The sequence below is a fragment of the Pongo pygmaeus genome, chromosome 1 (genome assembly GCF_028885625.2).
Source record: "Pongo pygmaeus isolate AG05252 chromosome 1, NHGRI_mPonPyg2-v2.0_pri, whole genome shotgun sequence".
In the NCBI taxonomy this organism is placed as follows: domain Eukaryota; kingdom Metazoa; phylum Chordata; class Mammalia; order Primates; family Hominidae; genus Pongo; species Pongo pygmaeus.
Genome location: NC_072373.2, coordinates 50,805,035 through 50,817,336, shown reverse-complemented (window position 1 = coordinate 50,817,336; position 12,302 = coordinate 50,805,035). Strand labels below are relative to the sequence as shown.

Genomic DNA, 12,302 nt, shown 5'->3' with positions numbered 1-12,302 from the left:
CCGTATTCAATGTACCTGCCCTACTAATCCACATAAACACATAAGCTGTTAGAGACAGTTATACATTTAAGTTAAACATTATTTACTATAGAAAAGACAGACATTTTTTTCACTAAATAAATGTGCTTGAGTTTCTGCTTTGTGCCAAGTACAATTCTAGGCACAAGAGTCAAAATGGTCTGCAAGTGGACATGGGAAGAAGGATGAGAGGATGTGATCCAGATCACAGATGGAAGCTGTGAAATTACTCCATTTGAGCAGACAGTAAGACAGAAGATGAGGGTAGAGATGCAAGTCAGTTGGTAAATTTGGTATTGGGAAGTTGAGGCAGCTCTTGCCTGATGATCTTTCATTTTTCAAGAAAAGATGAGGCTAGATCATCAGTTGAGAGTTGAGAGATACAGGGCGAGTAGGGCAAAGAAGAGCTTAATGCTTGAAGGGTATAAACTAGTTATCTCAAAGTATAAAAGCAATCTCCCTAGGCAGAGGCAGTAAGATTGCCAGAAGTTATCGTTTGATCACCTGAAATTTATGATTATGAGTTTAAAGAGGAATTAGTCAGTTGGTTGTATTGTTTTCTGTAGCAGCATTGAGCTCTTCGGGGGTAGAGGCTGTGTATGCAGATAGTTGAGTTACACGTATCTAGATTTTGAAAAGTGACTATTTGAAAGTAGTGAGGCAAACAAGTTGAGGGTATTTACAAGTGAATGATGACTGAGGTGGAAAATAAAAAGCAAATTGGCCACATGAGGGAGGTGAGAGAAAATAGTAAGGATAATAAGTTGGAGATTTTGATAGAATTACAGATTGCTAGGTTGAACATACCAGAATAAATGACTAGGAATAATAGGGGTAATTTTCAATAACACAGATAGTTGAACTTATGATTTTAGAGGTGATGTAATATTTGGAATGAAACCTACAAAGGTGAAATGATGAAAGTGGATGACTGGGAAGTGGAGGGAAATTCATGGGAGGTGAAGAAGCTAAGAAATGAAGAGACTAGAGTGTTGGATAGATCATTCTTGTCCATGTTGAATTAACCAGAAATGATGACAGACCTTGGAAAGAAGAGCATATACTTAGCCAAGCCTAAAACTAAATGAGGTGGAGTGATTCAGAAATCAATACCTGACACTTCCCAGTGAAGCCGGTGGATAGAAGCTAGTATAGTATGATGGCAGGAATATCAAAGTGGTTGGTTTATTTGAAAGCGAATGAGTAGAAATGGTTTGCAAGTAGAATCAGGGATCAAGGAGAACACATATCTTTTCTTGAAGCTGTGAGGTAAATGGAGTGTGAGGAAGAAAGTCAACTTTTTCTTGAAAGGGCTGCTGAGTTATTGGTGGTGTCCTTAGCTGACATCCAGGTTTCAATTGGTGGAAAGAAAAAAAAAAAGGTGAAGTGACTGTTGGGAGAAGATGATTAAGATAAATGGGAGTTCACAGATGACAGACGATGGGCATCAGAGGGCAGGGGGGAAGGCACTGATGGGTTAGATGTAAGAGACTGGGTTGTATCTGAGGATACAAATAACCGTTCAGGAATAAAAATCTGGGGAATGTGGATGCACTGGGAAGCTTAGACTTGTGATGGCAAGTGAAACAGGTAGAGATTTAAGAGTGACAGATCCTTTGTGTCTTAGATGAAGGTGAGCCGTTAATTCCACCTATAATTCTGAGTATTGCTACAGGGCATAGGCTGCCTTGGTGACTAGACTCACAAGAGCACAAGGTGTTGTAATAGTTTCCAAAACATCTGGTCCTTCATGCAGCTCATGGTGGTGTTCAAGTGGCCTAAAATTCAGTGATAATATTTTCTTTCACTCACTTACATAGCTAAGAATGAGGTTTGAGACAGGGTGCCATAATTAGCTTGAATGAGGGTACTATGCTGAAAAAATATATATCTATATGCACACACGTATCTACACACATGTGTGTGTATATAAAATGTTACCGAATTGTACATGAGGAGCCTTCTTAGTTTCAGTTATTTGTAACATTATATATTATCATTAAATATTATTCACTTGACAAATATTTATTTAAGGACTAGTGGAGAGGAAAGACTGTAGGCAGGGAGGTCTTCCAGAAGAAATTGGTATTTAAACTGATACCTAGAGGGTAAGAAAAGTTATTAGAGCAACTAAAAGGGGAAAGGGTAGTTCAAGCAAGACAAAAAAAATGTTTATCTGCCAAGAGTTAAAGAACAGCTTGGCCCTTCCAAGAATTGAGGAAGCTGATTTGGTAGAAGTATTGAGGGACCTAGTAGGGTGTAAGGCTGGAGAAATAGTCAGGGGTGTATCACTAAAGACTTTTTATGTTATTTTGAGGAGGTTTGTTGTTTTCTTATAGTGATGGAAAGCTGTTCATCTTCAGAAGAGCATCTTCTGTTTTGTGTTTTAGAAGGATTAGAGCAAGCGAGATTGAAGACAAAGAGGCCAGTTAAGAAATTGTTGATGTTTTACATGTGAGAAATGAAGGTAGACTGGATTAAGTAGGAAGAAAGAAAACTAAAAGGATTTGTGTGTAGAAATGATGGATCTTTTCTGACTAATTAGGAACTGTGGGTGAGAGGAAAACAATCTGGAAGGTGTAAACAAATTAAGAATCAACTTTCAAAACATGTGCCAAGTCTCCTATGAATGTGGTGTCTCCAAAGTTTATTTCTGATAACTTAAAATAACTTACCATTGCTTTTGCAATGTAGATCAACATTGGTCTAGTGCTTTCAATTTATATAAGAACAAACTATATTATTTTTCTATCAAGCAGCTCTGAAGAAGGAGACATAGTCTGTCACATATTACATATCTTTAGCGCATACTCACCCTGTCAAAAGGACTAAATGCCTGAGCAATTTAAAGAAAAAAAATCAGAGGCAAACCGAAAAATTGTGGCCTATATGGAGCATATGCAAATTTCACAAAAATTAATGAAATGCTTTTCCTTAGGGAGCATCTGATGATGCAATAAGCCAATATTTACATTTTAAAGGAGTTTTTCTTTTTCTTTTCTTTTTTTTTTTTTCCAGAGACTTCCTTCATATAGGAGCTGGAGGACACAGCACATTGGAAATCAAGAAGAAAATAAAAATAAAAACAGGAATTCTAATGTCATCCCATGTATGTAGTTTATTTTATTTTTTATTTTTTGTATCAGATAAAGTTAAGCACTTTTGGATTTGTTTAATGTGGGACACACAGTCATACAAATGATCTTGAAGCAAGTTTTCAACTTTTGGTTGTTAATAAGGAAGAAGTTAATAGGTGTTAAAATACTAGTTATTGCAAGGACTTATAATCCCGAACATTTACAATGGGCTTTGGAGGGTAGGCTGTATTCAGTGTTTTCTTTTTACCAATTATTTCAGAAATGGGTTGTCATAAAAGTGAAATATTTAAAGCTGGGAGAAAAAAGAGCAAGTCTCTTTTACCCATTTTCTTTCATTTTTAATTTATTTCAGTTATTTAGTCCAGGGTAATTGACAAATAGTAAAAATTACATCCATTTGTTCTCTTTATGTTTCCTTTTTATCCCTTATAACTGGGAGGTTGAAAGTAGGGGGAAAATACTCTATAAACTCTAAATCTTCAAATTTAACAAATCAAAATATGCACAGTTTCAAGACTTGAATTCTACTATTTAAGTATATTAAAATGATCACATATGGTAATTTTATTCAGCTGCATAAACTAAAATTAGCATGGATAAAATATAACACAAGTTGATAAATTAGACGACCAAATAAATCAGATCAGTGCATTGTTGACCTAGTTAATTTTCACAGGATTCCTTATGAATGTAGTTTAAAATATGGAATTGATGGTGATATGGTTAATCAAATCATTTGACCAAGTTATTATAAATTATAGAAATTAAGAAACAGTGAGAAATTATGGATCAAATAATTTTCTGGGCTAAATAATTAATCAAAGCTACCCATATAAGATTGTTAATTTAATATTACTGGGGTGTAATTGAGGGGAAAAATCTAAGCTATGTATTTTGTAAACTTATATCAAGCAGAATTATAATAGTCCATGGGAAATTAAAGTATATGTATCAAAGATTAAATAATCATATATAATGATATGATATCTCTTTGTTGTTTGACATGGATTTATGTTCCATGTTTTTTCCTGGAATCTTTTTTCTTAGACTTTTGTTTTATAATTTGTTTATCAACGAGTACTGAATTTTATATAGGATCTTATCTCATGTAGGCCAATAAGTTTTCATAATACAATCTGTCCCTTTTTAAATACTTTCAAATTTCCACATGACAATGAAGAAGAAATTTAATTTTTTCAAAGAGGACTTACTACTGATTTATTTCACATAGATGACTATAACAGAGTGCCACTTAAACATGAGCTGGAAATGAGTAAAGAGAGTGAGCATGATTCAGATGAATCCTCTGATGATGACAGTGATTCAGAGGAACCAAGCAAATACATCAATGCATCTTTTATAATGGTAGGTACTTAAATTGCCAAAACCCAAGATCCAAACATTTTAAAATAATATCTATGTTATTAGGGCTATTCATTAAGCGATTTTATAAAGGAATAATGAGCTTGGTCATAACTACATATAGATTGACATGAGAGTTTCAATTTCAATGCTACATTTTAACTTAATGAAAGATTTAAAAATACTATAACCTGATAACCTGAGACAAAATAAGATAATGCTATTGGTTATATTTTATGACAAATATAGCTATAATCACATCAATTTAAAAAATAGTAAAATTTGAGCAAATACAAGTATTTGAAAATGTTTATACATACTCAGATGCCCAAATTGTAGGCAATGCCAAATTTGTATATTTGTATGGTCAGAAACTTTTCACTCAGATTAACTGAATTATTAGGTGAGTCTGTGTCATATCTCCCCACTTTTTTTAATTAACTGAGAATTCAAACAATGAAACTTTAGTCATTTATTAAATGTTTATTATATATACACTAAGTTGGATTTACTTATTTTCCAAAGTTTCCTAAAGCACACATTCATAGAATATTAGTTTAACTGGGAAATATAATAAGAATGTAAAGACACTAATTAAAATTAGTATAGACACGATGAAGGTAATTTGAAATGCTTAAGTAATCCTTTTTACAATCACACTAATCTTTATAGAGAAACAAAAAGGAGTGTCTTTTGTGGAAAGGAAAACTTGTTTCACAAGATATGTTGTAATCTTGATTTCACATGATTAGCTAAGAATTACTATTATCTGTATAATTACTTTACATATAGCTATTACATTGTTTCTTGTAAGAACATAAGAATCTTACTATTTGTATGTAACAGCATTGATATCAAACTAAGTGACTATATTTCCAAATGGTTATTTTAAGCTTCTACTGAGCTCTCTTCTGTAGTAACAAAGTCCCACCCTTTTTTGTCTAAAAAGAGCTACTGGAAACCTGAAGTGATGATTGCTGCTCAGGGACCACTGAAGGAAACCATTGGTGACTTTTGGCAGATGATCTTCCAAAGAAAAGTCAAAGTCGTTGTTATGCTGACAGAACTGAAACATAGAGACCAGGTTTGTACTTTTGAGGATTTTTTTTTAAGCCTTTCTGTCATAAAACGTCATTCTCTAGTCTTGGATTGCTTGCTTGATCGCCACACCCACGTCTTTTTTTATCCCTCCGTCAAACAATTCTGTCTGCTCAGTCTTACCCCTTTCACCCTGGTGTTGGCCTCCATCAGCTGTGCCTGGATTCTGACAGTCTCTCCTGTTTGCCCCCTCCAGCCTTGCATGCTACTCACAGATTAGCCAGGATGCAGCAATGCTAGCGTCACAGCAAATAACAGCTACATTTTCACTCTGTTTTCCTCATTTTCTCAAGATAAAAACCAAGCTCTTTTTGTGATATCCAGCACCCTGGACAATCACCCCTTCACGTGTCTTTCATCTTCCTCCCATTTTTATGTTTTCCATCCTCTCCACTCTGGACAAGCAGGTTTCGTGCCCAAGCCTAAACACACCATTTGCATTGTCATCACTGAGACTAAACTTATTGATATTCCATGTAACTAAATGTGTGCTCTCTTCCAATTTTGACCCTATTCTTTTAACAAGACCAAACTCCTGAAAAATGTATCTATATCCTCCTTTCTTTATTCCCATATAATATTTATTGCCATAAAAGTCTATAGTTGAAGATGAACCTAAGCTATAATTTGATTTTTTTACTTAATGCTTGTGACAGATATTTTATCCTTTTCTTAATGTCTTCAGTTATTATTAAAATTTCCCTGGTGGTAGATCTCACTCAGCTTTAGCACCAACCACATTATCTGACATATGTTCAAGCTTATGCAGTGAATAACCTTATAAGTATGCAAAAGATTTATGCTTTTTTATGCCCCCTCTTTCCCCTAAATCTCATTCTTTCTCATCCTCACCTGGTCGCCTTCCCCTGTACATGGAAAGTTGCTTTTTATGTTTTTTGTCTTAAAGGAATATAAGTCCAGATTTCTAGCATGGAATTCCCACAATCTTTTCCTTCATATAAATTGTGAAAGCTGGGAAACAGGATGGAAGTACTGGCAGGACTCCCTGTCTTTGTCAGAAATTGTGGGGTTGTAGTTGGTAGACAACAGTTTGTAGTGAGAAGAAACACTTTTGTGATTCATCTACTCTTCAATCTGGCCCTTTCCTTAGATATACAGACAAAATATATAAAGCTGCTCATGGTGTTGGTCAACAAGATGACAGAGACAAAGCTCCAAAAGATGCAGCCTTCTTCCTCAAGAACCACTGAAGGGACAGTGGGACCTGAGTTATTGAAAGGGTCATGAATAACATTGACTCATGCCAGCCATAAATATTGAAGAGGTGATGATAAGCATGTGGAAAAGAGGAGCAAACCTCAAAGACCTACACTAAGGAAGACAGCTGTTCCGGGGGTGTCCCAGTCACCTCGATTGTGCTCAGCTTCCCTTTTCTTACACAAGGAAACACCACATATTTATTAAATGGGTCCCCAGCACTTAAATAGATTCTGGATTTTTATAAGGAGATTTCAATTTTAGAACACAAGAATTTTCATTTAATAGAAAAGAAGCACAGACAGAGAAAGAAAGAGAAAGAAAGGGAGAAAGAGGGAGACTGATCCTTTGCATACTTCAAATAGGAAACAAATTGTTGAATTGTCTTATTTTATCTAGGAAATCTGTGCTCAGTACTGGGGAGAAGGAAAGCAAACATACGGAGATATCGAAGTTGACCTGAAAGGCACAGACAAATCTTCAACTTATACCCTTCGTGTTTTTGAACTGAGACATTCCAAGGTATGGAAACAATTTGGGGAGTATGTTTCTTTGATATAATGGATCTGGTAGCAAAATGAATATAAATTACTCTATGCAGGCAAGGCCATCATATAAATAATGTTTCAGAATAACATTTTAAAATTATTTAAATGGAAGTAATTGTGAAGAAAATATGACTATCAAATTAGAAAATAAGCTGACCTTCACTCCAGTTAATGCTCTCTTCAATTCTGATTTTAGAGGAAAGACTCTCGAACTGTGTACCAGTACCAATATACTAACTGGAGTGTGGAGCAGCTTCCTGAAGAACCCAAGGAATTAATCTCTCTGATTCAGGTCCTCAAACAAAAACTTCCCCAGAAGAATTCCTCTGAAGGGAACAAGCATCACAAGAGTACACCTCTCCTCATTCACTGCAGGTGCGTGGGATTTGGTAGAATGTGCTCTCGAAATCATAATGCTTGACTTCTCGGTTCACATGTTGTCTTATCTATTTATCCCCATATATGAAACACATAACCACAGTAAAAACTTCTTATGGAGTCAGTCACTCTCTTGGTTGTTTCCACAACACAACTATTGTAGAAATATAATAGAAGTGATTATATTATAGTGCAATAATTTTAAGTTGTGTTTTTTAATACTTGGTGTCATGTCATCTTTGATTCGTTAGTAGCTAACATTGAGCCAGGAATGTCATTTGTGTGAATGAATTAATGAATGGAAGGATGTGTGAACAGATAGGGAGATGGGTATCACATTACACATATACCCATATACATTGATCTACTCTATTAGGTGTCACAAAGACACCTAATATGTTTAATGAACACAAAGTTTATTAAACATATTTTAAGTTAAATATTAACTGAAATCACAAAACTTAGCAATTTTGATTTGAAACTCATTATTTAATTTTCTAAACTGAGCCAACCAAAGGCAAAGATTGTGATAATATCAATGATACTACTAGATTTTATTAGTTTCTTCATCTGTGATAGGTGCTTACATATTCACCTTAAATAAGCAATATAATTGAAAGAAAGATATATAATATAAAAGTTTACATGAAAAAGAATATTGAAGTAAATGAGAAATGAAAAATAGTAAAGTAAAATGAGAAATGTTTATCTAGTGAAAAACTTTTAGAATTTTTGAAAAAGTCTAATTGTTATTATTGGAATTGCATATACTAGAATCAAGCCTTAAGAAATATATGAATTTTCAGCATTTATGTGGAAAGAAATCTGAGGAAGGGAAGTTTACACTGTAAAACTATACATGTTTCTTAGAATATGATTTATGTACAATAACTAAAGAGCCCTGCTGATAACATATTGTTTAAATTGAATCTTTATGATAATGCTTTATACTTCTCATTGTTTGATAAACTATTTGATTGCCCTCTTTTTAGTGAATAATTCTACTAGGTATTACTTTTCTACTGATGCAGAAGTGAAAACATTTGTGAAACGTGGTAGAGAGGCAGAAGAGTGAAGAAGAGCATGTGTTCTAGTAATTTACAAAATATTAGGTCTAATATTTCTGATTACATCAGCTTCAAGCTATACCTTTCTCTTCTCCAAATCTTGGTTTCCTTATCTATCATACGGGCATTCTGATATTGGTTTCAACAACTTTAGATGTAAATAAAAATGCATTAAAATCCATAAAATACTAAATAAAAGAAAATATATTTGTAAAGTCTAAGACGAGTTTCCAATTCCAGGATTATCACACTCTTAAATTGAAAAAGTTTGCCTAAAAATGCATTTAGCATAAATAATTTGGTTCTTGAAAGAGGTTGGAATAAGATAATTATGACAAACATGAAGTAAAAAAATATTCTCTCTCTTCCTGTTTTTATTCTAATATCACCCTTTTTGGTAAGAAGTAGGATTGTTTTCTATCTTTTCTTTGTTTTATAGGGATGGATCTCAGCAAACGGGAATATTTTGTGCTTTGTTAAATCTCTTAGAAAGTGCGGAAACAGAAGAGGTAGTGGATATTTTTCAAGTGGTAAAAGCTCTACGCAAAGCTAGGCCAGGCATGGTTTCCACATTCGTAAGTATCCTTCACCATTGCTTTTAACATGCTTGGAATTTTTTTTTTTCTTTTTGACAGTTTCCTTTTTTCTTTTCTCCTCTCCTTTCCTCTCTTTTGTTCTTTTTCCCCCTTTCCTTTTCTCTCCTCGATTTTCTTTCCTATTCTTTTATCTTTTCTACTCTTACATGATAATTCACATTAAATTATTATCAGTCAAAATAAGAGCCTAAAGTTTATTAGCACTTTGTTGTGACAGTTCATGAAGAGTCTTTCCCTAAATGCTCATGAATTTCTTAATTTTCTTTCCTTCACTCCTGTATCGATTTGTGTTGTGTAACAAACTACCCCCAAATTTGGGAGCATAAATAAATAATATTTATTATGGTTCAGTAGTCTAATGATATGCTGGAATGTTCTGCTGGTACCCTCAGGCTCAGCCAATAGAGACCAGGCTGACTCATGTGTCTGCCTTCAGCTGATGTGTGCCCTACAGTTTGGCTGGTCTAAAGTGACCTACACTGCCAGTAGGCTGGCATGTGGCTGCCATTTAGCTATGTCAACAACAGTGAGTGCTCCACATGTCCCTCCTCATCCAGAAGACTTGCCCGGGCTTATTCACATTAAAGTAGCAAGTTCCACAAGGGAAAGAAGACTTGTGTGAGACCACTTGAGGCCCAGGCTTAAAAGTGACACACATGTCTTCTTCTGTATGTTATTAGCCAAATAAGTCATAAAGCCTGCCCAGATTCAAGGGGTAGAGAAATAGACTCCACTTCTTGAGAGGGCCTGCAAATTCACATTGCAAAGAAATGTGCATACAGGAAGGAAAATAAGTTTTATATTCTTGTAATCGATGTATCGTGTATACCCTCTATGTGGTAGTAACTGTAGATGGTCATCTGGGAATTAATCCTTATTCACAATGTAAACTTAATTACTCACTAAAATATATAAAGCATTTAATCATGTATGATATTGAGATTTCATATCTTGATACTAAAAAATGTATCAAATGCTTGCTATGTGCTCCTGCTATAAAGAGCTAATTGGTGAGTATGAGGGAAAGCCAGGTATTTACTAATCAATGTAGTGAGTAAAATGACAGAAAAATTATAAGAAGAACGTGAATGAGGGCATTTAATTTAAACTTTAGGAATCAAGAAAAGCTTCTCAAAACAGTGATTCCTGTCCTGATTCTTAAATAATGTGTAGACATTAGACAGGAGTATAAGTACAAAACGTGGCATCATGAGCAAAGGCATGGAAATGGCCCATGAGCGGAGTGAACACCGGTTTGGGGTTGCTCCAAGGTAAAGTTCAAAAAGTACCCTGCAGTCAACCCTTTAGCACCATAAAGAAACTAAATTATTTAGATGTTTTTATGAGAACATATCAAAGTGCTTTTCTGTCATCCAATACTTCCACAAATAAATCATTAGTTCTTGCTAATCTTCATCTGGTATAAAAATAATGACATCAACTTTCTTCATGTAATTTCCCACTTAATTCCTTTACTAGGAGCAATATCAATTCCTATATGACATCATTGCCAGCACCTACCCTGCTCAGAATGGACAAGTAAAGAAAAACAACCATCAAGAAGATAAAATTGAATTTGATAATGAAGTGGACAAAGTAAAGCAGGATGCTAATTGTGTTAATCCACTTGGTGCGCCAGAAAAGCTCCCTGAAGCAAAGGAACAAGCTGAAGGTTCTGAACCCATGAGTGGCACTGAAGGGCCAGAACATTCTGTCAACGGTCCTGCAAGTCCAGCTTTAAATCAAGGTTCATAGGAAAAGACATAAATGGGGAAACTCCAAACCTCCTGTTAGCTGTTATTTCTATTTTTCTAGAAGTAGGAAGTGAAAATAGGTATACAGTGGATTAATTAAATGCAGCGAACCAATATTTGTAGAAGGGTTCTATTTTACTACTGTAGAAAAATATTTAAGATAGTTTTGCCAGAACAGTTTGTACAGATGTATGCTTATTTTAAAATTTTATCTCTTATTCAGTAAAAAACAACTTCTTTGTAATCTTTACGTGTGTATGTGTATGTGTGTATGGGTGTGTGTTTGTGTGAGAGACGGAGAAAGAGAAAGAATTCTTTCAAGTGAATCTAAAAGCTTTTGCCTTTCCTTTTTGTTTTTATGAAGAAAAAATACATTTTATGTTAGAAGTGTTAACTTAGCTTGAAGGATCTGTTTTTAAAATCATAAACTGTGTGCAGACTCAATAAAATCATGTACATTTCTAAAATGACCTCAAGATGTCCTCCTTGTTCTACTCATATATATCTTATATAGTTTACTATTTTACTTCTAGAGATAGTACATAAAAGTGGTATGTGTGTGTATGCTACTACACAAAAGTTAACTAAATTAACATTTGGAAATCTTATATTCCATATATTAGCATTTAGTCCAATGTCTTTTTAAGCTTATTTAATTAAAAAATTTCCAGTGAGTTTATCTTGCTGTCTTTACATGGGGTTTACAATTTTGCATGATCGATTATTCCCTGTACAATATTTAAAATTTATTGCTTGATACTTTTGACCACAAATTAGGTTTTGTACAATTGAATTTAAATAAATGTCATGAAAATAAACAAATGCAATATGTATTAATATTCATTGTATAAAAATAGAAGAATACAAACATATTTGTTAAATATTTACATATGAAATTTAATATAGCTATTTTTATGGAATTTTTCATTGATATGAAAAATATAATATTGCGTATGCGTAGTTCCCATGTTAAATCCCATTCATAACTTTCATTAAAGCATTTACTTTGAATTTCTCCAGTGCTTAGAATGTTTTTACCAGGAATGGATGTCACTAATCATAGTAAAATTCAACCAATATTTTTTTCTTGTTTATAATACATTGTGTTATATGTTCAAATATGAAATGTGTATGTACCTATTGAAATATGTTTAATGCAGTTATT

General features: G+C 33.9%; 1 protein-coding gene across 4 annotated transcripts in view; it reads left to right on the top strand.

Annotated features, from left to right (window-relative positions):
- Positions 1-11,607, top strand: part of PTPRC (protein tyrosine phosphatase receptor type C) — a 119,015-nt gene extending 107,408 nt beyond the window's left edge. For all 4 annotated transcript variants that reach the window (XM_054479519.1, XM_054479509.2, XM_054479498.2 and 1 more), the window contains 7 exons: positions 3,037-3,127; positions 4,348-4,481; positions 5,428-5,562; positions 7,194-7,316; positions 7,539-7,717; positions 9,227-9,362; positions 10,863-11,607. In XM_054479519.1, coding sequence (XP_054335494.1) covers positions 3,037-3,127; positions 4,348-4,481; positions 5,428-5,562; positions 7,194-7,316; positions 7,539-7,717; positions 9,227-9,362; positions 10,863-11,138 — 1,074 coding nt within the window. In that variant the 3' untranslated portion in view covers positions 11,139-11,607. The remainder of the gene's footprint in view (positions 1-3,036; positions 3,128-4,347; positions 4,482-5,427; positions 5,563-7,193; positions 7,317-7,538; positions 7,718-9,226; positions 9,363-10,862) is intronic.
- The last annotated feature ends 695 nt before the right edge of the window (positions 11,608-12,302 follow it).